General features: G+C 38.1%; 1 protein-coding gene across 1 annotated transcript in view; it reads right to left on the bottom strand.

The window, feature by feature from the left end:
* Positions 1–122: 122 nt before the first annotated feature.
* The window catches only part of scn1lab (sodium channel, voltage-gated, type I like, alpha b), a 61,783-nt gene continuing 35,404 nt past the window's right edge, over positions 123–26,501 (bottom strand). Inside the window, exons 16-27 of the mRNA XM_041781717.1 lie at positions 25,668–26,024; positions 23,289–23,816; positions 17,624–17,762; positions 15,495–15,649; positions 15,232–15,405; positions 12,061–12,183; positions 8,866–9,141; positions 8,675–8,728; positions 8,450–8,587; positions 3,964–4,068; positions 3,590–3,860; positions 123–3,510 (exon numbers count right to left, since the gene is read on the bottom strand). Of these exons, the coding sequence (XP_041637651.1) occupies positions 2,318–3,510; positions 3,590–3,860; positions 3,964–4,068; positions 8,450–8,587; positions 8,675–8,728; positions 8,866–9,141; positions 12,061–12,183; positions 15,232–15,405; positions 15,495–15,649; positions 17,624–17,762; positions 23,289–23,816; positions 25,668–26,024 (3,513 nt within the window). The 3' untranslated portion in view covers positions 123–2,317. The remainder of the gene's footprint in view (positions 3,511–3,589; positions 3,861–3,963; positions 4,069–8,449; positions 8,588–8,674; positions 8,729–8,865; positions 9,142–12,060; positions 12,184–15,231; positions 15,406–15,494; positions 15,650–17,623; positions 17,763–23,288; positions 23,817–25,667; positions 26,025–26,501) is intronic.

Here is a 26,501-nt window from a genome sequence, read left to right as displayed (position 1 = left end):
AATTGATACATAGTTTAAGTGTAACATGTACTTGAACCACATGAATGATCCTGTTTTCAACAAAAGTTAGTCATGGAAAGCAATCAGACTTCCAGTCCAGGGAAAAAGGCCTAAATGGAAAAAAAAGGAGAAAATAAAGAAGCATGTACAAAAAATATGTCCTTTATTCTTTTGGCTTTAAAATCATATGACCATATGAGCGGACAGTAGTCACTTCTGGCATGCAGTTCACCAAAAACACTACAAGCGCAATGAGAGATGGCTACTGATTGCTTCATGGTTTGTTATGTACAGATATGGGGACCATACATGTGTTTCATAATGTGTTACAGTGCAGAAACCGAAGAGAACGAGCTCTAGAAAAAATGTAAAACAATTCCAATGACTGGAAAAAATGCACTCGTATCTACAGTAAAAATGTTTCTTATAACCAGTGGAACAAAAGCAACCCAATGACCCCAGTTGCACACAGCAGCCGCTCACACAAAGACAGACGCCTACATTCTCTCTCCATATTTTACAAATTTACACATAGACATAGAAATGCACGCACACTCTCAGCTCCTTCACACACGCACCAACATGTACGACCGCCACACGTGGTATTACATAGCAGTGGGAATAAAAAGTGCTCTTACATCAAATGTAAGTGTGATGCATACTGTGGGCCCAAATAGCTATATTATTTACAAACCAAACCACAACGTTAAAACCACTTGCTTCTTGATTGAAACCAAGAAACAACATGAAATGTCATACAAACATCTGTGATATTATAACCTTTAAATGGGATATATTGTCATGTTCTAAACTGAGAGCAGCTAGAAAGATTGACGTTTTCTTTTCAGTATGTTTCTTAAGATATTTTCTATTCAAGAGTTCTGAAAGGTGGTGGAGGAGGTGGGCTAACAAATGCATTAGGAGACACTGCAATATGACAGCAGATGAATGAGATTTGAATGCCACATTAAAAGAGAAAGTTCAGACTTTTTTGGATCTAAGCATCGAAGCTTTCTTGCCAAGATATAAAGGAGAAGATTGATACCACTCATGTTTTTATGTCTTAGCTAACAATAGAGCTACAGCATGGACTCGTTCAGCTTAGCCAGCTAGCTTAACTTTGGATGTAGTGGCTAATAAAACAAGCGACAAACAAATCTTTGTAACTGAAAAATATGTTAATTCCAATGTTCAGTTAGGGTTTTGTGAAAGTAAACTTGCTTAAAATATCTTTACTTTTCGCAAACTTTTAGCTACAGTGTGTCTGAAATCGCATACATAGTGGATTTTGTCCTTTAGCTAGCTAACGCGCTAGCTTATGCGCTGATGGTAGATTTGTTGCATTCCTTCATTAATCCTGGTTAGCATCAGATTGAGTCTCACCTGTACGTTAGGCTTGTAGCTTTCTTACTAAGTTACGCTACCGTGGCCCTTGCTGTAGCATTACATTAAAGAACAGAGGTTGGAATGATATCAATCTTTTCACATAACAATTGGACAAAGGAAAACCTACCAAAATGTCAAACAGTTTCTTTGAATGTGTCTCATTCCTTGCATACATTCAGCTTCTCTGTATAGAGACGTTATTTTCTAATGGAAAGTGGAGATGACAGGATAGAAGCAAAATTCAGATTTCAACATTCACCGATGGGAACCCAATGAACACAATGTATTTGTCCATTGCGCTTCAACAGTATGCTTCAGTGTTTTTCACCTTGTACGAACGAGGAGGACCCTGGCATTGACCCTGCGTGGTACAAGCTCCATATGGTTGTTGTAGTTTCCAGCATTGACTTTTTCTGCCCTTGGTGAGTTTACAACAGTAAAAGCGTGGACACATTCTCACAATAATGACACAAAAAAGTAGAAAACATTCTTCTCATAAAAAAGAAACCTTCAAAATTAAAAAAAAAAGCATCGAATTAATGCAGAGTACTTGTTAAGTGATACAGCGATCGTTAAATTCAAGACACTGGATTTATAGTAGTAGCAGCAGCACTAGCTACAGACAACTTAACAGTACACTCAAGTGTGTCAGATAGTAACAACAACCAATAGGAAAATCACAAGCGTTTTGCAGAGGCTTTCCCGTGTTCCAGTCAATCTCTGGCAGTGTCTGCTGGATCATTTGTGTCCACTCTGAGAAGACCCAATGAATTCACATATGACATTACCGCATTCCCTTTTTAGGCCCAACATTTAGGCTTAGCATTCTTCATAACAATCAACACACAAGCGCACCTCTATCTACCCCTGTTTGAAGCTGTAAACAAAATTTCCTTCATGTGTCTTGCATTTTTTGTTCCGTTTTTAGAGTCTATTTTTTCCGTTCTTTCAAGTCTTTCCCTTTGTTTTCTTTTTCCCTATTTTCTTTCTCATATTTGTCTTTGTCCGATTTCGTCACACTGTTGTAAGAGGGTGGGGAAGCTGTGGAGGGGGTCATGTCTGTTTTGTCCGAAGTGGAGTTCTCATTGAACTTGCTGATGACCATTACGTCCTTGTCCGGATCGCGGATTCCCTCCTTCAGCTGCTCCTTGTAGAGGGCAGAAGCCTTTTTCATGGCCAGGCGGATCATGTAGCGGCGGAAGGCTCGTTGGATAATTATGGCTGACATGTCCTCCTGTTTGCGGCGAAGTGTAGTGGTGATTGGTTCGTAGGACACCTTGGAGGGGTTCGAAGCCATAAAACGCTCCTCCATCTGCCCACGTAGCACATCCATTTCGCCACCTTCGCCTAAGACTCGTTTAGTGAAGGCGAAGAGAATGTCCAGGCAGTGGATGCGTTCGCCACTTACCATTGGCAAGTCCATTGAGATGAGCTGGATCATATTAGGCTTGGGCATTCGAAGTGGTGGATCAAGAGCATCAGCAAAGTCCGAGAGCTTGCTGTACTCCATGAACTGAGTGGCATCCGGATCGAAGCGCTCCCATACTTCGTAGAACATTTCAAAGTCGTCCTCACTCAGTGGTTCTGCACTCTCTTCTGTGGCCACGCTAAAGTTCTCTAAAATAACGGCGATGTACATGTTGACCACGATAAGGAAGCAGATGATGATGTAGCTAACAAAGAAGAAGATTCCTACTGAAGGGTTTCCACAGTTGCCTTTGTAGGTGTTCCCCGGATGCTCCATTTGGCTGTCACAGTCGGGTTCTCTTTTGTTCAGAATTGGCGCCAGTAGACCGTCCCATCCAGCTGATGTGGTGATCTGAAACAAGCAGATCATACTGTTCCCAAAAGTCTCAAAATTGAACATGTCGTCAATCCCTGCCTCGCGTTTCACGTAGGCAAAGTTGGACATGCCAAAGATGGCATAGATGAACATGACCAGGAAGAGGAGGAGGCCAATGTTGAAGAGGGCGGGGAGGGACATCATCAGAGCAAAGAGAAGCGTCCGGATGCCCTTGGCACCTTTGATAAGGCGGAGGATGCGACCAATCCTGGCAAGACGGATCACTCGGAACAACGTTGGTGACACAAAGTACTTCTCAATAACGTCAGATAGAAACATACCTGAAAGAGAACGCATCAGTGAGTACTCAACTTCTCTCTAAGTCTACTGGAATTCCACAAATCTTGAAGCTCTACTTACCTACGATGGACAAGATCACCACCACAAAGTCGAATATATTCCAACCAATGGAGAAGTAATAGTGACGAAGAGAGATCATCTTCAGTGCACACTCTCCTGTGAAGAGCACAATGAAGACCAGGTTGATCCAGTAGAGGATGTTATCCATTTCCTCCGTCTGGTCATCCGTCTCCACCATCATAGTCACCATATTAAGGCAGATAAGGATCATGATCACGATGTCGAAGGCCTGCTTTGTGATGCAGTCGAAGACACAGCCTTGAAATGCATTCTGGGGACGGAGAATGACAAGAAGCAAGGGGACATTAGCTGTTTAACACCTTTGCTTGGGGCTTATTGGCAAGAGTTAGAGAAGAGCCTGCAGTTTGACTTACTGTTGGCCGGGGTATGGGTTTTTGTGGTTTCTTGGAACCAAGCTTCTTCATGGCGTTGTAGTATTTTTTCTGCTCTTCTGTCATGAAGATGTCCTGACCTCCAAAGTAAAGAGAGAAAAACAAGACTTGGTTACAACCACAAACATTAAAGAGAACACTTTTCTCTTACTTTGTAGCAGGTAGTTCCAGCAAAGGTGGAACCACACTTTTATACTGTTTTGGATCAATGCCTGTTCATTTGGTCTTAAAAACAACTTCATTTAAAAGTAGGCTTGAGCTTCAAGAAACCACTAGTATGACTTCTACAGGAAAATCTTGTCATGGTAGTGCAATCGAACTCCAAAAAGCTGACAATTTCTCAAAATGTTTCCTTCATTTAAGCAGGGACGACCCATAGCCATTCAGTCTTTTCACATATGAAAAAAGCTGCAATTCCCAATCTGAAGTAGTTCAGACATTGGCTCAGGGCTACTTTGCTGTCATTGGACAATTGTGCCAAATAATGAGCAATTCAGACCTAAATCTTGGTGTTTTTAAGAGGGAACCAGTTCTGTGATTGGATTTGAGATGTTTATGGAGAAGACAGGAGTCAGCTAAGAAGAAGATCACCAGTGAGCGCTCTGTAAATAAGCAGAACACTGTGATACTTCCTACGTTGACCCATAAGAGCCAGCCAAACATGGTACAAGTCAACTAGTAATAAAGCAAAGAGCACTGGCCAAATTTTAGCCTGGGTAACTCGTTTCAGTTTCTCACTGTTAGGCCCGGTTTGTTCCTTTAAAGAAAACCAAGTTAAGGCCTTATTTTTCCAAACTAAATTTGAAATGTGTGGCCTAAAAGACAGATCCTGATCTAGCCAGATCCCCAAGTATTTAAACTGTTTGTCATGCTCAGGGTTTAAATTACCAAATGTGGTCAACTCATCATTAATTGGGTCAATGGTCTGTCGAGAGCAGTGGTTCTCAACGTGGGGGTCGGGACCCTCTTTGAGGACACGAGACACTGACAGGGTCTTCAGATGCCTTAAAAACTAAAAACATTTCTAAATTACACATTTACCACTTTACACCTATTTAATTAGTTTTCATCACTTTTTCTCACCAATTTTGCCAATTTTAAAACATTTTAGCCACTTAAACCCCATTTTTGTTGATTTTAAACCCTTTTAGACCACTAATCTGTGCCTGGTTCTGCCACTTCTAAACCAGTTCATCCCATTTTCCACCTATTGTTGCCTCTCTTTACCCATTTTCGCCACTATTAACCACTATTAACACCCATTTAGGCCCATTTTAAACCACATTTCACTATGCTATGCCCACTTTTGCCAGTTTAACCCATTTCTGCAAATTTCTGCCTCAGTGAACCCATTTTAGCCAGTTTCAACCAATGTTTCTTCCAGTTTGACAAAATTTTTAGCACATTTTTGACACTTTAAAACCTTTTTGGCCACTATTTAATCCCCTTTTACCACTTTTAATGCCCGTTATGCCCCCACTTTAACCAAGTTTTACCCTTTTATGCTCATTTTTTTTGCCACTTTTTCACATTTTTGCAGGTTTATTTCATTTCTGCTACTTTCAAAATCTCATTTCACCACCTTTTACATTTTTGCAATTTTTAACCAATTTTAGCCAATTTAAACCCACTTTAATTCTGTTTATAAGATAAGGGAATAACATTTTTAAGAGGGCTATTTACTACGGCGCAAAAAATTTAAAAAATATTTATTTGATACTGTTGGTTATTATTTAGGTTGACTATAAAATGTAATTATCCCAGCTTAACTTTACAATAGACTATGACTTTGCTGACCGCCATGGTTCGGGCCCCAGAGAGGCCCTTATGGATGGCCTTGTCTGCACATGATTATTCTTGAATGTTCATGGCTGTGTTCAACCACCTTTAGGTACACTGGGGGTCCCAAGTTTCTGGAACCATTATTTTGGGGGTTGCAGGCTAAAAAGGTTGAGAACCACTGGTCCACAGAATATCATATCATAGGCTTTGGCTATCTGAGGGTGCAATGACATAAAATTGCATCGTCTGCATAAAGATGAACCCTACAATGTCTTTTTTTTCCTGCAAAGCTATATACACCGTAAAAAGAGATGACCCAAGAATGGAACCCTGGGGTACTCCTTTGCCAACATCTATGAAGTGTGACTTTACATTATCCATTAGCTGTGGAACCAGTTGCAGCAGTCTCATCAAAACCAATAGGAAACAATCTACTGAACATGATGGAGTGGCAACCAGTAACAAATGCATCCTGATAATATATATATATATATATTTTTTTTTTTAAAGACAAAATTACAAGTTTTTCAAATTTGAATTTCTGCTTAGTTTTCCAAAGCTATCTTAATAACCAATCGATTCTGTTTTGGTCTTAAGGGACTGTGATGACATTCTTCATAATTTCCAGTGATAAACAGCTTTGTACTGGATAATTCAAACTCACATACAGCTGTAATTTGTGTATTCCCTGAAGAATTTCTAAATCTGCTGGACTTAAAAAGCATGGAGACTCTTAAAATGTCACAACTTCGGCCAACACATTCGCTTTGCTGTCATTACTCCAAGAAACAAATGCCCCCTCGCAATATCCATGTCAGCTCACACATCACACTGTCAGTGCTCACATAGTGTATGATGTGTATCTGGAGGGAGAGCTGGTGTCAACACTGAACAACCATCTGTGTATGACGCTGTGGCTGTGGGGCCGCTGAGCCACACAGATTGATGCAGTGTCTCAGTCTGTGAAGTAAGATGAGCCAGCACACAGCGGTACAACCCTCCCCTCTTTCATTTTAGGGTGCTGCCAATTCCCCTTGTTAGAGCTTGGTCGAATGGATGGCTTATTTCAGACGTTTGCTGTGACTCTGCATGTGTGTAGGAAGGGTGTTTCTCAGCACCCCCTCAGTGAATCTTGGCACCATGCTTGAGATAACCATTATTTTGTGGCTCACTTCTTCCTTTAACACAGCTGTGGGCTTGTTTTGGCTGAACTTGTGCTTCAGTAGCCAGGTTTTGCAGGGAGTTGGAAGACAGTAACACACGATTGGCACCTGTTGTGTGTTGGATTTCAGCAGCTCAGCGCAGTTTCAACATTAATGCAGACAGCAGGGTGGACCATGTTTGCTTTGAAATGTAATTGCATCAACAAAAGCAAGAGGACTTGGTAATACTTTCATTTAATGGGAGCTTTCCTACTGCCAAGTAATATTTTGCTCTAGGGCTGGGTGATATAGACCAAAAATCAGAACTATTTTATAACTGATGGATGAGACACATTATTGATCTTAATGTTTTTGTCTGTAAATTAATAACTAATGGTCGTCAGAATACCAGAATTTTAAAGTGATATGAGTCTAGTGTTTTTTTTTCTTCATGTAATATTTGATTGAAAATTGAATAACAAATAAATGAAAAATTGCTAATTTTTCTGTTATTAAAACCAAATTAAACAAAGAAAAAGATGTCTTCTTTCTCATTTTTATTTCTAATATTTTGGATATTCAGGTTGGGATCAAAGAATGGAATGTGACAAAACGGCCACAGGCAGCCAATTTGACAAGGTGAGCTTATCAGTGATGGGCATGTGATTCTAAGGATGCTTTTCTGAGCACAACACCTCCACCAGGTTACATAACTTTAACTCTTTCTCCCCTTCTCTCTTACTGCATTTCCTTCTCTTAGTTACTGCAACTGTCTCTTCTCTCCATCTGGGTCTCTGTCTTTTTCTGCACCTTGCCCTTTCCTCTTCCTGCATCTCTTTCTTTTCTATTTCTGCTTCCCCCTCTTCCGTCTTTCAACTTTACTCTTTCTTTTTCTGCAGCCCCTCTTCCCTCTATCTGTATCTCCCTGATTCTGCCATTTTTGTTTTTCCTCATCACCCTCTTCCCTTTTTCAGTTTCTGCCCCTTCCTTTTTTTCTTTCTGCATCTCCCTCTTCTCTCTGCCAGAGACTCCCTGTGTTTTTTCTGCACCTTCCTCCTTCCTATTTCTGCATCTCTATCTCGTCTTTTTACTGCATCCTCCTATTCTCTCTTTTTGCTTCCTCTCCTCCTTTTCTGTATTTCCCTCTTTCTTTCTGCCTCTTCCTTTTTTCTCTTTCTGCATCCGTCTCTTCTCGCTTCTGGTACCCAACCTTCTCTTTTTCTGTATCCCTATCTTTTCTCTTTTTTGCTTCTTCCTTTTTCTCCCCTTTCTGCAATCAGTCTCTTCCTATTTCTGCATCTCTTTTTCTTCTCTTTCTGCATTCCCCTTTCTCTTTTTGTGCATCCTGCTTTCCTCTTTTATTGTATCCCCCTCTGTTTTGTTTCTGCTTCTGTTTTTCTCTTTCAGCCCCCTCCTTTTCTGCATCTCTGTCTTCACTACTTCTGCATTTACCTCTATTAATTTCTGCATGTCAGATTTCACACAAGTGTGTACTATACTAGAAATTTTGTTAGAAAATTTGTCTGTTATTAGAAGCAACTTATCTTCTTCTTCTGCTGGTTGAAGTTATCGATGATGACACCGATGAACAGGTTGAGGGTAAAGAAGGAGCCAAAGATGATGAAGATGACAAAATAGAGGTACATGTAGAGGTTCACTTCATAGTCCGGCTGTTCTTCCAGCTGGAACAAACGACACATAGAAAAAGCATTAAACATTAGTGTCATGAAAAAATGTACTTCTGTTTAAAGTATTTTTTACATCCTTACATTTCGGGAGTCCACTGCTGCATACATGATGTCCATCCAGCCTTTAAATGTTGCCTGGGGAGAGAAGAGACAAGGGCTAACTGCTCCAAACAACCTTTACAATCTGATTTTCCTAATAGCCATAGTTTGCTTTGGTGATGTAATTTGAAAGAGACATGATAGTTGTAATTTACTACTTTAATTAAACGTACCACTTGCAACAGAGCCAGATAGCCAGCTCCGACATTATCAAAGTTTATTTTGACATTCTTCCAGCGGGCGCTGTCATTGGCCAAGTCCATGCAATCTGACTTGTTGTTGACAACATCTATGGGGAAGACCTCGTTGTCGGTGGTGTTGATGCAGTAGTAGTACTTCCCTGCGAACAGGTTGACGCCCATGATGCTGAAGATGAGCCAGAAGATGAGGCAGACCAGCAGCACGTTCATAATGGAGGGGATGGCCCCCAGCAGAGCATTCACCACAACCTGAAGGAGGTGGAGCAAACACACAAACTCAGCCCTCTGCTGCCCATCATACGTGGGTCTCTGCTTTCTAAAAATAGAGTCTGTTTGATTTAGGTACGTGGTAATCATCTAATGACTTAACCTGATTTGATTGAGCTGTAAAGCAAATGGTATGACTTCCAGAAAAAGAGCAAACACTGCTGATGCTCCTACTTGTTATATAATGCATGATGTCTGCATACATAAAGCTCTAACACCGTACAAGTCTACAAAGAGAATTTAACCAAGTCACAGTTGGAAAGAGGAAGGTGGACAGGTGAAAAATGCTAACATTTGATAGGTGAAAAAGCAGAAACAGAAAAAAACCTTGGAGAGGCGGGATGAAGTCACAACATTTTGTTTGACTGTAAATGAAAAAAAGACACACAACAAAGAAAATAATTACAGGTCAAAGGCACCACACAAGCAACATCAGAGAACAATGCCTGAGAAGAGCTGTAGAGTCAGCGCTCTGTTGACACAATGTGAACAAGGTCATGCACAGAGAAGAGTAACAGTACTGAACTGAAGGCAGAGATCATTACAGAAGTTGTAACAAGCATGCAGTCTTACATTCAGACGACCTATAACACACTGGAACCATTAGCTGACATCAAACATTAGCCTTGGATTATCTAATATTCTACAAAAGTCTTCAGTCTTAAATCATTTTCCTTAAAAAAAAAAAAAGTCTTTTTTACTTTACAGAGCAAAAGCAAACTAAAAGCATTTCTAGTAAGCTTTTATGGGCAGCTGACAGCAGCGACTGGCTTCAACAAGTTCATATTCTAAATGTTCTATAATGAATTTAATAGTAGATATGAATTAATTCAATAAAATTAATTTATTCACCTTATTTGTTTCAGTCAGAAGGCAAAATTGCTACAACATATGGCAAAATATATCCTCTAATATAAGGCTAAGACAATGGAAAGCTTGGCAAAGCTCTGAGCAACCTTTAGCTAAGCCAAGGTCTTACTAATAAATATATTAAAAAAAACATTTTATGTAATATTTATTAATATTATATGACCAAACATAGTATAGAGTAGGGTAACAGGTTGTTGCATGGTGTTTTACATTGTACTATATTATTAACAAGTTAAAAAAAATGTTTTGCCCCCTTTACTTTTTTGATGAACAAAGTTTAGCACATAATGTAAAGTAAAGCAACATCACATAAAGTAACATCACATTAAGTAACATCAAGTTAAGTAACGTCACATAAAATAGCATCACCCAAAGTAAATCACGTAAATAAGTCATATAACTAACATCATGGTAGGTAACGTTACGTAAAAAAGTCACATAACTAACATCATGTAAAATAACGTCACGTGAAAAAAGGCACATAACTAACATCATGTAAAGTAACGTCACGAGAAAAAAGGCACATAACTAAAATCACGTTAAGTGACATAAAGTAAAAAGTAACATAACTAACATCATGTTAAGTAACGTCATGTAAAAAAGTCACATAACTAACATCACGTAAAGTAACGTCAGTAAAAAAGTCACATAACTAACATCACGTATAGTAACATTACGTTAAAAAGTCACATAACGAACATCACGTAAAGTAACGTCATATAAAAATGTCACATAACTAACATCACGTTAAGTGACATAAAGTCGCATAACTAACATCATGTAAAGTAACAACATGTAAACAAAGTCACAACTAAAATCATGTTAAGTAACACTGCGTAAAAAAGTCACATAACTAACATCACGTAAACAAGTCACAACTTACAACACGTAAAGAAATGTCTCATTATAAAGCATCATGTGAACTGACTTAAAAAAAGTTGAAGTAAAAAAAGTCACATAACTAACATCACATAAAGTATCACGTAAAGTAACATCACATGAAGTGATGTCACGTGAAGTAATGTCACATATGTAACATCACATAAAGTCACATCATGCAAAGCAACACCACGTAAAGTTACGTCACAAAGTTACGTCACAAAGTTACGTCACAAAGTTACGTCACACAAAGTAACATCACGTCAAGCAACATCACGTAAAGTAAAATCACATAACTAACATCAAGTAAAATAAGGTCAGGTAATGTCACATAAGGTAACGTAATGAAAAGCAATTCCTTTTTGCATAAAGTAATGTCTGTTGGTGAAACATCACGCGAAATAACGTCACGCGAAGTAACGTCACGCGAAGTAATGTCACGTAAAGTTACACACATAAAGTTATACATGTAAAGTAACTACATGTTAATTGTCCTCACAAAAAGTAACGAATGTTAACTTAAATTTGAATTACCTTAAGTTACTTCATGCGAAGACACACTATGTAAAGTGACGTCAAGGCCATGTACGGTCAGGTCGCATATAGTAAAGTCACATATGGTGACATCATGAACAGTGCTCTCATATAAAGCAATCTTACATTCATTAAAATCACGTAAACTAACATCATATAAAGTAACTTCAATTAAAGTAAATGTCACGTAAAGTAATGTCATATAAAGTAACGTCCTTAAAAAGTCTTCATGTAACGTATTATAGCTTTATGTTGCCTATCACCCTCATATAACGTAACAAAAGGTGTGGTGATATCATCTTATGTAGCTTGACCTCATGCAATATTACCTCACATATTGCCACCTCATATAACACTGCCTTACATGTCAACTTACGTAACTTCACCTTACGTAACATCAGCTCACGTAAGGCATTTTCTTCGCTAAGTTCATACTTTACTTCTAATCTTGTTGAAAATGCAAACAAGCTTATTTTATAATTCACATACATGTCTTCAAATGTGATTTGTGAAGTAAATTGTTTAAACGTGAAGCCAGTTCGCCAGCTTTCAGCTTGCCTGCAATCATTCTTTATTAACAAACGTGTTCTGTGTCGTTGCTATTCCACATGACCTTACCCTCATACCCTCAAACCGAGACAGGGCCCTCAGGGGTCGGAGGGCTCGCAGGGTCCTCAGAGATTTAATGGCAGAGAGCTCAGAGTAGCCCAGAGCGTTGGCTACGAGACTGACCAGAGACACCTGAGAGAGGATAATGAAAGAGAAGAGCGGCATGAAAGGTGAGCAGTCTCCTCAATGACAGCCTGAGTGTTTTAGTAAGATGGTCGATTAGAGATTAATGAGGAGTCTGCACATAAAGACAGAATGAAGAATTAAAAGGGTTAAAGATGAAGAGAAGAAGTGTCGCAACCTTAAGAAAGAGGGTTGGCTAAAATGAGCAATGACTTAAGCAGATTTAATTTTACTTCATCTGTATGAAAGCCATAAAAGGAATGGGTTGACATTTCAAGTTAAAGTTTGATGCCTGCAGATATAAAGGGAAAATTAGCATAGTTTAACAGAGAATAGTGGAGACTGTGCAAGAGGAACTGAGGTGGTGCATGCAATTCTATTTTGTACCATCAGGTGGTTTTTTCCTTTGTTTCCTGGGGACCTCGCATTGTGGTCGATATTAGAATTAAGAATGAAGTAACAGGATGGATAAATAAACTGTGGAATTCATGCAGCTAGCTCTCTCCATCCACACAAGTAACCAGGACAAAAACTGTTAAGACACAGCTATCCTGATGCTACTTGTAGCTCTGAACGACAACTACAACCCTAAATGTCACTGACTGAGGGGTCTCACACTGGGCTTTCAGTGCTCAGATTGATGACCAAGCCCACACGTGCATTCTTGTACACAAAAATCCAAAATACACCATAGCTTCCACAAAGAAAAGGCTCGATTTAAGAATGGGTCACCAACTTATGAGCTTAAACCAGCAGCTCCAGAGGCTGAAACGATGCAAACAAAACCCAACCATGAAGGATTCAAGGCACAGCTTTTCTCACAACAACATATTTCTGCACTGCGAATAATGTTATTCAGCTCTATAAATACATAAATACAGCAGGAGTAACGGGCCACTTGTAAACAAAACCCATCTGTCCTTCCAACAAGCACGGCCAACACTAAAATTTATTTCAGTCTTTTTCTGCCTACACGAACCTTTCCAAACTACTCTTGGTCTGCCTTTAACATAATTATAGTTTCCAAAGCAAATCAGCCTCAGTGTCAGTATCAGCATTAGTCAAGAAGCTTCTTGGTTTCAAGCCTTGCAGTCTGTCATTACAACAGGACAAAATGCACATATCAGGGGTCTTCTAGCACAGTGGTTCCCAACCTTTGTCCAAGGGCGTTTTCATTGACAAAATCCTAGCATGATCGGCTCACGTACACTTGTTCTAGACCAAAGAGCTATGTGTAAACTTTCCATTATTGTGATAGCTGATTAGGGACACCCTATAAAAAAGACAACATAAAGAGTTGTTGATTTCCAAGAAAAAAATTGGAAATGTTTTACATTAAAAGTAAGAAATTCTCATGAACCAAAACTTTGAGATAATAAAGTTGAAAATCAAACCACTGTTTTCAGTTTGGTTTCTTGTACATTTTTTGGACTTCACAATGTTGTAAATTTACAATTTTAAAAACTTGAAGTGTTTTGAGTTTGTGTTAAAATTTTTTAAAGTATTCAAACTCCTAAATTTTGAACTTTTTCTGTACATTTCCAACTTCAATTCTGTTGTAATCTTGTAGTACGATGGAGTATTAGGGCCACACGAAAAGGAAAAAAAAAAAAGTTTTTTTTTTTTGACATTACAAGAATAAAGTCATAATATTACGAGAATAAAATCGTAATATAATGAGAAAAAAATTTGTAGTATTACTAGAATGACGTTGTAATATTATGAAAAAAAAGTCGTAATATCAATATCACAAATAAGGAAATACTACATCTTTTGGCACATCAGCATCAAATAATTATCAGAATCAGGACAATACTCCTTCGTAGATCCGCGGTGCCGCGGCAGACGCTCTTTCTTGTAATATTTTATTCTCGTAATATAAGGACTTTTTTCTCACAATATTACGATTTTGTTCTCGTAATATTTCAACTTTTTTCTCATAATATTACAACTTTTTTCTCGTAATTTACGAGTTTTTTCTCGTAATATTATGACTTTATTCTCCTAATATAAAAAAAAAACATTATTCTTTTTTTTTTTCTCTTCTTGTGGCCCTAATACTGCGTCGCACTTAAGAGTTTATCATCTCAAAATTTTTATTTTCCCCACTAATTTTGTCCTTTTTGATCAAATAATTGCGGACTCTTTCTTTTTTTTTTATCTTTCAGGTCGGCAATAAAACAAAGTTGCACATTTTGTTAGTAATCATGATGTGAAAAATACATATCTAATTTTGACAGTGTAGATCAGACAGGGTTAAAAACAAAATAGAGGTGAACCAATAGTTTGAGATTATAACTTGGATGTCAAACCACAGTTTGGTTTCCCGCAATTTTTTTTTTACTTTACAATATTGTAAATTTACAATTTTAAACACTTGTAATTTTTGAGTTTGTGTCAAAATTGAAGATTCTGAAACTCTTAAATCTCTGACTTTCTCTGTAAATTTCCAGCTTCTTCAATTTTGATTTCATTTCTTTGTAATTTTTTTTTACTTTTAAATGCATATTTATGATTTTATAAAACTTGAAATTTTTGAGTTTGTGTTAAAATCGAAGACTTTTGAAACACCTAAATTTTGAATTTTTTTCCATAAATTTCCAACTTGTTCAATGTTAAAATTTTGAGTTTGTTTCCTTCTAAGTTAAGACTTTTTCATCTCAATTTTTTTCCTTTTTGATCAAATAATTACGGACTCTTCGTTATAACTTCTGCACATGACTGTATTTTAAATTACTTAATAAATTATGAATTACTAGGTTGTAACTTTGTATTAACAGAAAATGTGTCTTCTATATATGGTAGGGCCCACAGTGAAGGCTTTGAAGGCCCTGATAGAGTGGGAGGTCACATTAGCGAGGTTGTTAAGCTAGCTGCTAGCTTTTAGTCTTATGCTAAGCGGGACAAGACTCAGACATATCTTCTAAAGCTTTTCAATATCAATTTTTTCTCCAAGCTCTCAGTAAGAAGGCATGTATTTTGGAAATACAATCAAGTTTCCCCTACTCTTTATTATGGAAGCTTTATTGCCGTCATCTATGGACTGGATATACGTACGTCTACAATGAGGAAGTCGAGCCAGCACCAGGCGTTGGTGAAGTACTTGACAAATCCATAAGCCACCCACTTCAACAGCATTTCCAGGATGAAGACATATGTAAAGACTTTATCTGCATACTCCAGCACTGTTTTGATGGTCCTCCGCTGCTCGATGTAAATGTCCTCAAACGCCTGTACAAAACAGAGAAATAAAGTAAACCTTCATATAGTTCGAGAATTGAACAAATTAAAGCTGATGAATGTAGGATATGTCTACTCACCAGTGCCCCACTGCTGAGCAGGATCATAAATATGATAAAGGACTCGAACCAGTTGTGCTCCACTATGATAAAGCAGGTTTTCCTGAGCGTCCACCAGCTCTTGTAATTTGCTCCCTCCTCGTTTACCTGGCAGCACTGGAACCTGCTCACACAGCCTGTGGGCAAAGAGGGAGTAAAGTGGCTAAAATAACAATAAAAGGTCCATGCTGATGAAGTGAAGGCATGCTTAAGCCTCACCAACCCTCTGTATATTTTCTTCACCCTAGTTTCCATTTATGCAATTTTAAAGCTACTGTGGGGATTTTAAAAGCTTACAAGGCTTACAAGGGCAGTTCTGTGTCATAACTTTCAGTGCTTGTTAATGCTGACGGGGGGTAGGTGTCAAGATGATTAACAGCAAGATGAAGAAACAATTTTTTTATGTATGCATTTTAGCCAGCAAATATAAACAAAAAATCAGACTGATGCTCACATATAAACAGGAAAAAAATCATTAATAAATATAATCTTTGCTTTACCCATAAGGGGCGCCAAAATACACAAACCAAATTTTTTAAGTGGAGCTTTAAGTTATTTTTAGGTCACAGTAAGAAGTAGTTAAATGCTTGAAATTTACATTTAAAGCAACATGCTCAAGTTTTTGGGCTTTGATTGCTTCAGTGATCATGATTTATCGACAGAGCCCATAAAAAGTATTCACCCCATTGGATGTTTTACCCTTTTATTAATGTTATACATTGACCTGATTTATAGAATGTCTTTTTGACGAATAGAAATTACAAAAACACCTCTAAAATATCAAAGTGAAAACACATTTCTACAAAGTAATGTCAATTAAATAAAAGTATGTAATGTAAAATAAGTGCCTGCATAAATATTCGCTCTTCAGGTGCGTATTGAGTAGATCCACCTTTGGCTGCAATCACAGCAGTGAGTCTGTGTGAATAGGTCTCAATCAGACTGGTGCACTCCAATTTTTCTCCATTCTTCTTTACACAACTGCTCAAGCTCTTTACCTTAATAAGCCCTCCAGGTCAGGCGCTCCACAAGAAATGGACTTATTTTCACAACCCAAGCTCTGTGGCATCCTCTTCCATTCATTCTGCATTGTAAATGAATGATAAGTATCAAGGAGCACGCTCCTTGTTTGCTGATCATTTAGGCAAAATTCATTCAGCCCACAGGCTACTAACTTTCAACCACAAGCAAAACTGTAGCATTTGATATTGTAGAAATAACAAGAAGCTAATAAAGCGTCTCTAAACCTTTAGGTTTACATTACCATTTGATGCTAATACTGTTAGCCTGTTAATGGCATTTTCCATTATAAATTAGCATTAAGCAAACCAACAAAGATGTACATCCCAGTCCACTTGTGACAACCTGCCCCATGCACACAATCCACCTCCTCCTGAAGAATAGAGTCTGATTTATGCTTCTATGTCCATGCTTCGTCATAGGACTGTGAAGTCCTGAACCCTATTCAAAAGCCTATGGGCACAGCCAACATGCACCTCCTCAAAAATGGCAGCAGGTAGTGAAGGTTCATCACTAATCCAAGTTTTCCCCATTTGTGGATAATGGCTTTACAGCCCTTTCCAGACTCATAGATGTCAATGGCTTTGTTTCTGATCTGTTCTGAAACATTTAAGTGTAACAAATATGGTAATAAAAAATCAGGGACAAGGGGGCAAATACTTTTTCACAGCGCTGTATATAGTTAAAAACTCTCTAGATAAACCATTATCTTCTGAAGTTTTGAAATTCATACTACTGTTGAAAACCAGAAACATTAGCCTTGCTTTAATCCATTCAGCATATATTATTGTTATATTCTACATTATACTTAAGACTGAAGAGTTTTCCTCAGATTCAGAATTGCGCTAGAGGTGTGTCAGACTACATGTCAGGTTATATTACAAATGGAAACTATGCCACAGAATACTTTCCTTTCTGTTCTACTGAGCATTTGAACTCACCGTCACTCAGCTTTAGTTATAACACATTGGGGCAAAGCCCAAGCAGTTAATGCGATTTACTCTACCTCTTGAAATGTGCTGTGGGAGCATCTCAGCTCCCACCTTTCTTGCTTTGTCCCACTTTTTCACATCCCTACAATCCCCCCTCACCCTCTGTGAAGCAGGCCTCTGGGTCTAGAGATTCCTCTGGCTCCAGCTCCACTGAATCCACCCCGTCTCCTGGGGGGCGAATATCGACCGTGCTTCCCTCCGATGAGCTCAGAGGCTGCTGGGGCTCTACGTCGAGCTTCTGCATGGGCGAGGAAGAAGATGAGAGTAGAAAGTTAAACTGCAGAGCCTGAAGTGATGGAAATTCAGGGGTTATAGGAGCCAACCTTCTGAGCTGGTTATCACTGTGATTCGCCATTCACATGTACTCCAGTGCCACAACTGCATACCTTAGTGTGGAGACTAGGCACTGAAATAGCTCACAGAGTTGGGCTCTTTAATTCATTTTATCATTTTCATTGCATGCAGCATCGATCAAATGTACCTACAGGCTTTGTTATTAGTTTTATCGGATGGCTCAAATCAGATTATGTGACAACACATGGCATGGGGAGGTTGGCGTTACGGAAAGTGCGCTGTGGGTACGTTTGATGTTACCTCAGATTCGAGGAAGAGTGCATGCATTATTCCAGTGCATTATCAATCCAAGCCTGAAATAGTACCAAGCAGAACGTGTGCTGAAGTATTTTCATGTCCACTGAAATATGATCCCAATTCATCTTTAATTTATCCCCTCTCTAAAATTGCTCCTACGAATAATAATCTCCCAACCCTCAAAGCTACAACCCACCCAAAAAGAGTATGTGTGACATATTCATCAGTGGCATGAAAACACGGTAATTCCATTCCTTGAAAGCAGTGTACAAGCTTCTTCTGTTGGTGTTTGAAGTAGACGGATAACCACATTAGCTTACCAGCAAAAACCAGTACTGTGCACTGTTTATAAGACAGCATGTGGTCTGGCATTTTTCTTGTTGTTCCTATTTGTAAAACATGTTGGCTTTAATCCATGTACTGGACTAAGTGTAGTACTCATCCAGTTTTGTCCTACTTCTCAGCAATATACAAAACACATGTAAGGACTAGTGTTCCTACTATTGTGAGGTTCATTGTACTCTGTTGTTGTGTCTCCCTAACTCTGTATTATATGGTGACACTCCTTAGAAACAGCCAAAAGCTGTGATCTTTCTGTGTACAGGGACATAATGACAACATCATCTGCATAGTGAGAGTTTTTTCTGGCGAATATTAGTGATCTCAGCATCTGTGGTGAGGTATGCTACAACATCATCTGCATACAGTAAGACTTTTTATAGTAGAAATTTGTGACCTCTGCATTTACAGTTATGACTGCTACAGCATCATCTGGATAAAGTCAGATTTTCTTCAGAGTAGAAAATTGGGATTTTGCATTTACAGTTTTGTATGCTACATCGTCATCTGCATAAAGTGAGATTTTTTCCTAGTAAAAATGCTGAAATCTGCAACCATGGAAATGTATGATAAAACATCTTCTGCATAAGGTAAGACTTTTAATGGCAGGAATTTGCTACTGTTTCATTTACAGTTTTGTTTGCTACAGTATCATCTGCATATAGTAACACTTTTTATATGGTAAAAATGTTTGAGCTCTGTATCTGTGCTAATTTATGTTGCAACATCATCTGCACAAAGTGAGTTTTGTCATTGTTTAAATTTGTGATGTCTGCATCCATGGTAATTCATGTTACAACATCATCTGCATATAGTAAGAATCTTAACCCCTTAAAGCCTGAAAACACAAACTATAGCCAGAAAATTCTAATTTTTCGGAACTGAAATGTTTATTTCACTTTTTAATGAAATCCAAAAGAATCTAAATTTCCATAAAATTTAACATATATATTTTTTGTATCTCATTTGATACATTAGGTGTTTTTAGTAACAGATAATCCACTTGAGGGCATTTTTATCATTTATCATAGTCAGAAGTTTTTGTTATTTTTTGTCATTTATGATCATATTGATTAGATAGAGGTATCAGAAAAGTATTCAAGTAGTGAATACTAAATCATCTACATTTAGTGAGACTTTTTCATCGTTAAATGTAATGACCTCTGCAATTTTAGAAATGTATTTTTAATTGGAGGCTAAAATTAATATTGAGTTATCTGAGGGGTTCAACAATATTCTCAGCACAGGATATGATACAATTCACAATGCTGAATTCATGATAAGGTTCTTATCCTTTTTCATGTAAAAATGCTGTGGTGGTAAGACAGTTTGTACATTAACCACTTCAAAAATGTCACCTGCTGCTACCAGGTCTATATGCCCTCTATAAGCTGAAATTTATATACCTTCTTTTTATTTTATAAATTTATTTGATGTCTTAACCTATTTTCAAATATCTTGCAAGGTTAAACAATCAATCTTTATTTGTATGAAGCCATTTCCTAACCAAAGTTATCTCAAGAGGGCCGGTCTAGACTTATGGTAACGTTATATCCCTTGGAGAAATCCTTGCATTTACAGTGATGCACACTACAACATCATCTGCATATTGTGAACCTTTTCTATCATAGAAGTGAGGATTTGGCAATATACTAAAGATTTAGTAAGATTCAATGCTAGGTTCACAGTACAATTTAGTTTAAGTTTAAGTTTATGATTAAGGTTTGGGTGAGAGATCATATCATAAAATTGTAATTTGTAATACTTTTAATGTTGCTTTTTTAATAATAAAGCTTTTTTTAATTTTGAGGGGTTATTTCACCAGATGACACGGCAGGTGTGACACTACTCATGTCATACAAGAGGAAGAGAGAGATAGGAGACTCTCAACCAGTCTATGGAATCTTTAAGTATTCTGCAGTGTGCCTACCAGGGTGGCGGTGCATCATACACCACAGTGTCTTCACCTGCTGCCGTTATGTCCACCAGATATTAAAGGCAAATGTTGTCTTTGGCAGTTAAAAAAATAGATTCTAAATTGAGTTTTTTGAGAATAAAGCAGTGATGTGACACTATACTCAGTGATGACAGGATACAATTTGGTTCTTGATTTGTTCACATTACAATTATTTCCTAATTTTTTAAATGAATGTGAGAAACCCACTTTATCTTTAAGATTTAGAAAAGAGATTTTCCACATACAAGTATGATTTGTGATTCTGTTACTCATTTCAGTCTGGCACATTGTCTGTTATGTCTCTTTCTCTCTCTCAGTTAGCTGAAAAGCAGGCGTGAAGACGCCACACAGTCACAAAAAAGACTGTCATCTGTCATCTAGTTTACTCAAAGGGGATGGCTTTTATTAAAAAAAACAAAAAAAACAAAACAGGAAATTTCCAAAATGGTTGGCATCTGGGCCAGGAGCAGTTAAAAAGTACCCCCAAAATCTCCCATAATCCTTGTTTACAGATATAAGGGACATGAGGTCCTCAAACGAGCACATTTAAAGGTAGGTAGCATCCTTCAATAGGAAAAAGCTGATTTGCAATTGATTTTTTAAATTTGTCCATTTTAATTTTGATGTACACTAAAACATCATCTGCATACGGTGATAGTATTTTGTTGTTTTGAGGTTCGTATAGGGTGGTTTTTTTTTTAGATAAATATGGTATTCATGTGGCTTCATGTCTGACTTGTCTAGTATGTGAGGTGGAAACATGTCATCCTAGACAGTGCAGCAGCTCTGATTGCGGTGGGACCCAGCTAATACGGCGTGGGAATGATGGAAGCATGCTGCTCACAATCGTTGCATCGTTCTCTGGAGGAGTGTTTCCATCTGGTTTCTTTTTCTCTCCTTCAGGAAGAAACCCATTTTACATCCTCTGGGTATGGGTTATAAAAGGCTTTTATTCTTAACCTAACAAGCTTTTAGTTGGCATTTTTTGTTGGATTTTTAACAAGATAGTTGCAGTGGAACAAGAGGGGATAACACAGGTGTTCAATTATCTACAGATGACTTATTCAGCAAAGTTGTTAACTCTGTATTCAATAGAATTTGTCTTTTTTTACATCAGTTTTACCATAGAAAATGGATAAATTATCCTTAATTAGTGATTAACCAAATATGACTATTCTTTATTACAAGGTGCCATGTGTTATCTGTTTTGCCCCCCTGCAAAAATCAGTCTTAATTCATTTGTTTCAAAGTTAACTCCTTGAATATGTTTCTTTATAGGATCTTTCATCATTCCACTATTATTGGAGTATCACAGAAAACATGTACATTCAAGTATTTCATGTGTGTATGCATGAGCTATGAACCAGACAAATGAATTTTGTCAAACTACAGCAAAATTCATTCCTCAATTCCATCTCTTTCTCTTTTTTTCCTCATCCTCCTCCTCCTCTCTTCCTTCATTCTCAAGCTCGGAGTGTTGGATGCCAATCAAGTCCCAAAAAAACCAAGTCATAACCAAGCAATGAAATCAAAAGCAAAGATCATGTTAGATGAGTTTGGCTATCAATGGAAAAACGGTGGTGTCGCTCATTCCTAATGGCTTCTAGCTGCAGTACAGCCTGATGTTTGGAGATAAGTTATGGAAGGGGGAGGGGAAGGGGGGGCGTAAGGATTTACAGCATTTAAAGTGCTGCTGTATTGGGAGGGGGGGAGGGTGAAAAGCAAAGAGGGCGGGGTGGGGTGGGGGGACGGAGGGCAGACCAGGCAAAGAACGAAAATGGGCAATCCGTTGAAGGGATGAGAAAAAATATGTTGTTTGTCTGTAAATGGCATAGGCAGTCCTCATGGTTAGTGCTATGGTACAATAAAGTGGTCTTACAATTGTCCTCTCATTGAAAACCTTGAGAGCGTCTGTGACAAAGCTGCAATAACAAACGGGGGGTTAAACAAAGTGAGTAAAACACACCAAAAGCTAGCATACAACCTCAAGTTTTACTGGTCAGCCGCAACACACAAGGAAGAGACAGAGAACAGTTAAGATTCCTTTGAAAGCATAGTCCTTGATAATATACTGGCAATGACTCAGCAAGAACTGTTCATAAAATAAATAAATTTATACAATCATCACATATATTTCATTTAATTACACTTAAGGATGCTCTTTGTTAGTAATAATCAAATAGATGGTGCTCATTTGTTTTATTACACCAACCCCTGGCTGCAGGGTGTAAGGATCAGCAGTGATATGACAGACCACAGCCAGTTCTAGATATGGAGCATGTGGTGCCAAAGCTAGAAATAGTCTCCAGGGTTGTTTTGATTCACAGGGAATTGGCACCACACCCACAGTGGCAGGTTGACATCACCAGGGTGCACAGTCTCAATGCTCTGTCAGCCTGGCAACACTTAAACCAGGCTTCAGTCAGGGGAGGATAAGCAGTGGAGCCCTTTTTCTTCCTTTGGAAGGACATCTTCCATGGAAATTCTGATCCAATTTAAAGTTTTCTGTTTCAGTCAAACTTTGCAGTACTTTATTTTACGTTTATAGCAATCCACTAAGGTCGACTTTGACTTAGTATTGCAATTAAACAGGCCTTTTAAACCCTTTAATTTCCCCCAGCACAAAACACTAAGTGCACCTGGAAGGTGAACCTGCTACATAAGTTAAAAAATAAAAAATAAAAATTTGAGTCACTATTGTCATGGCTTTTTTTCCTGCAATTAAGTGCTTTAAACCGAGTCGGTTCCCACAGCATGTGGAATACACAAATACATGTAAAGGCAATTCCTAATTAGCAAATTTTCATTCATCAGCCAGCAATTTTTAGGTGTCAGCTAGCTAAAAACTTTCTATGGAAAAAAAGGCTTTAAGCTTACCTCTTTGCTGCCTTCAATATCAGATGAATCGCTGCTGAAGTCTTCCGTGTTCAAGTTCTCAAAGTCCGACTCACCCACAGCGATAGGCACAGTGACTGTCAGGCTGGGGTTATGAATAAACGACATGTAGGCGCATTCCTCCATCGGGTAATTCCCTGTCGTGTCCCCACCAACCCCGACCCCAACCACCAACCCTCCTCCCGGCCGTCCGTTGCCCTCGGTCACGTAAATCCCACTCGGATCTTTGGTGATCTCCACTGACGTGTGGTTGGAGATGCAGTTGCCTTTGCCGTTGCTGTGCAGTTCATCCAGGGGTTTGCTCTCCTCAGGTAAGCCGGGGCCCTTACCGGCGGTGCGGAAGCAGAGGCTGCGGAGAAAATGTCGGACAGCGGATTTGATAAAGTCGATGCCCCTCTGGATGCGGCCAATGGCAATCTGGAGGTTATTCATCTCGCTGTCGTCGTCAGTTGCTGCCAGGTTGTCAGCGCTGAAGGAGCTCAGTAGGAGAGCCAGGAAGAGATTTAGAACCTGGGAAGATGTGGACATGAGACAACAAAGTGAATCCTAAGTGACTGTCCATTTCAAAAGTGTGATCGAAAGTGTTTCCATCACTGTCAAGTTCATTTTACTCTGACACTCCTAAGGAGCTGTAAAAGCAGTGATCTTTGCATGAACAGTTACAGCATCTGCATATAGTGGGACTTTTTCATAATAAGATTAGGGACCTCTCCGTTTACCATAATGTATACAACAACATCATCTGCATATAGTAAGGTTTTTCATAAAAACATTTGGAATCACTGCATAAAACGTAATGTATACTCCAACATTTTTTTTCGTTTTAAAGTTAGGGATTTCTGCATTACCAAAATGTACACACAAACATCATCTGCTTATAGTGGGACTTTTTCATAATCAAATTAGGGATCTCTGCATCAGCAACATGTATACAACAACATCATCTGCATATGGTGAGAGTTTTTCTTTTTAAAATTAGGGATCTCTGCATTTACAATAATGTTAACAACAATATTATCTGCATATAGTGAGACTTTTTCATGATAAAATTAGGGATCTCTGCATTAACAATATATATACTACAACATTATCTGCATGTAGAGAGATACTTTATAATATTGTTTGGGATCTTTGCATTAAAAGTAATATATACTGCAACATCATCTGCATATGGTGAGAATTTTTCATCATATAAATAATCTATCTTTGCATTAACAGTGATGTATGGGCCAATGATATATAAGGCTCCGATCATTTGCAGTTGTGCCACTTGACACAATGATTGTGCCACCTTACATTTGGAACTAATTTCCTCCTGACTTGGAAAGTGTACCATCTCACCTTGGTAAAACTGCATTTTTTATATGTGATATGTCATTTAACTAATTAGAATCTTTTCAGAGCTTTAAATAACATTTATCTCACATATTGACACTTTTTGCAGTTTCATCACCTGAAAACATTGATTTCACCACCTGACGCACTAATGCTACCTGATACTTGCAACTAATTACAAGTTTAATTGGAAAAGACTTAAACACATGTTACTTTTTTCCTGTAAGTGGGCATATATATTTTTACAATAAAGTCAAGAGTCAAAGAGAGATAAAGTAAATTTTTTATCAGTTTTACATTGGTTGTACTACCTTACATGGAAAGTGTACCCGCCCACCTGGGACTGAAAATAAATTTTGTTAAAATTTTAAAATTTAAAATTTTTACATAAATGCATTCAAACAAGGTAGGTTGAGAAGAACAAATTGATATATGCCATGAACTGATTAATTTTGTTTCAAAAGGAAATAACAGACTTGGACACATGCACGTCATGTCTTTGACCCGTATACTACAACATCATCAGCATAGTGTGAGTTTATTTAGTAATAAAATGTAAGGATTTAACTAGGCTTTCAACTCAGGTTAGACTAAAGTTCACAGTGCTGGGTTCTTAATGCAGGCTTTCATCCTATTTTGTGAAAAAATGTTAAAAATGGTCAGTTATACTTGTTCAAAAAAGCCTCTTGTGCTATCGATTTTAAACTGCCCATCAAAGTACCACTACAGTCTTTGTGAAAACAGTGTTCTCTGCACTTAAACAAAACTACTGTGTTCATTTTGATAGCATTAGCCAAATCATTACAGATGTTGCATACCATTTATAATGGATCCTGGTGCCGTTGATTGAGTACTGGCAAATACCAACTACCCTTCCAAGTGCAGTTTTAAAGATAACACTGGTGGCAGAACTTTGGTTGCTGTCTGCAGAGATAAACTGTTTATGGTATCTGATGGGTTCACAACCATTGCACTGGTACTGGAATAACTTTACAAATAAAATGAAGAGAAATAAAAAAACCATACCACCAGATTTCCAATGACCATGACCATCATAAAGACAATCAGGCACATGCTCTGCCCTGCCACCTCCATGCAGTCCCACATGGTCTCGATCCACTCCCCGCACAGCACCCGGAACACGATGAGGAATGAGTGGAAGAAATCATGCATGTGCCATCGTGGTAGCTGACACTCTTTGGAAATCTTGCACACACACTCCTTGTAGCTCTTGCCGAACAGCTGCATGCCCACAACGGCAAAGATGAAGACGATGATGGCCAGTACAAGAGTCAAGTTTCCAAGGGCTCCGACTGAGTTGCCGATGATCTTGATCAGCATGTTCAGAGTGGGCCAGGACTTGGCTAGCTTGAAGACCCTCAGCTGTTTTAAAAGAATATTAAATGCATTATTCCTGGATTTTCTTCAAGCCAGTTAAACCTAAATGCATGAACAGATGTTGAATAATATTCAGTTTTCTATAGCAAATTTGATGGATTATTTGAACAAATTTGTGGCAAACATATTTCTTTTGTTAGAATACTCAAGCTATTGAGATTTTAGACAGAATGTTTCATCAGTCTGGAAAATGTGACTTAGTTCCCTTCTGCGTTAGAAAGATGAACAACCCAAATTCCAAAAAAGTTGGGGCACTCTGTAAAATGCAACAGAATACAGTTATTTACAAATCTCATAAACCCATCTTATATTTACAATAATACACAAAAACAACACATCACATATCAAAACTGAGACATTTTACCACTTATAACAAATACTAGCTCTTTTTGAACTTGATTGCAACATGTCTCAAAAAATTTGGGACAGGGCCATGTTTACATTCTGTAAATGTCTGGGCAA

Source organism: Cheilinus undulatus, linkage group 24 (genome assembly GCF_018320785.1).
Source record: "Cheilinus undulatus linkage group 24, ASM1832078v1, whole genome shotgun sequence".
Classification (NCBI taxonomy): domain Eukaryota; kingdom Metazoa; phylum Chordata; class Actinopteri; order Labriformes; family Labridae; genus Cheilinus; species Cheilinus undulatus.
Note: the sequence above shows the minus strand (reverse complement) of the source record. Positions and strands in the feature narration are given on the sequence as shown.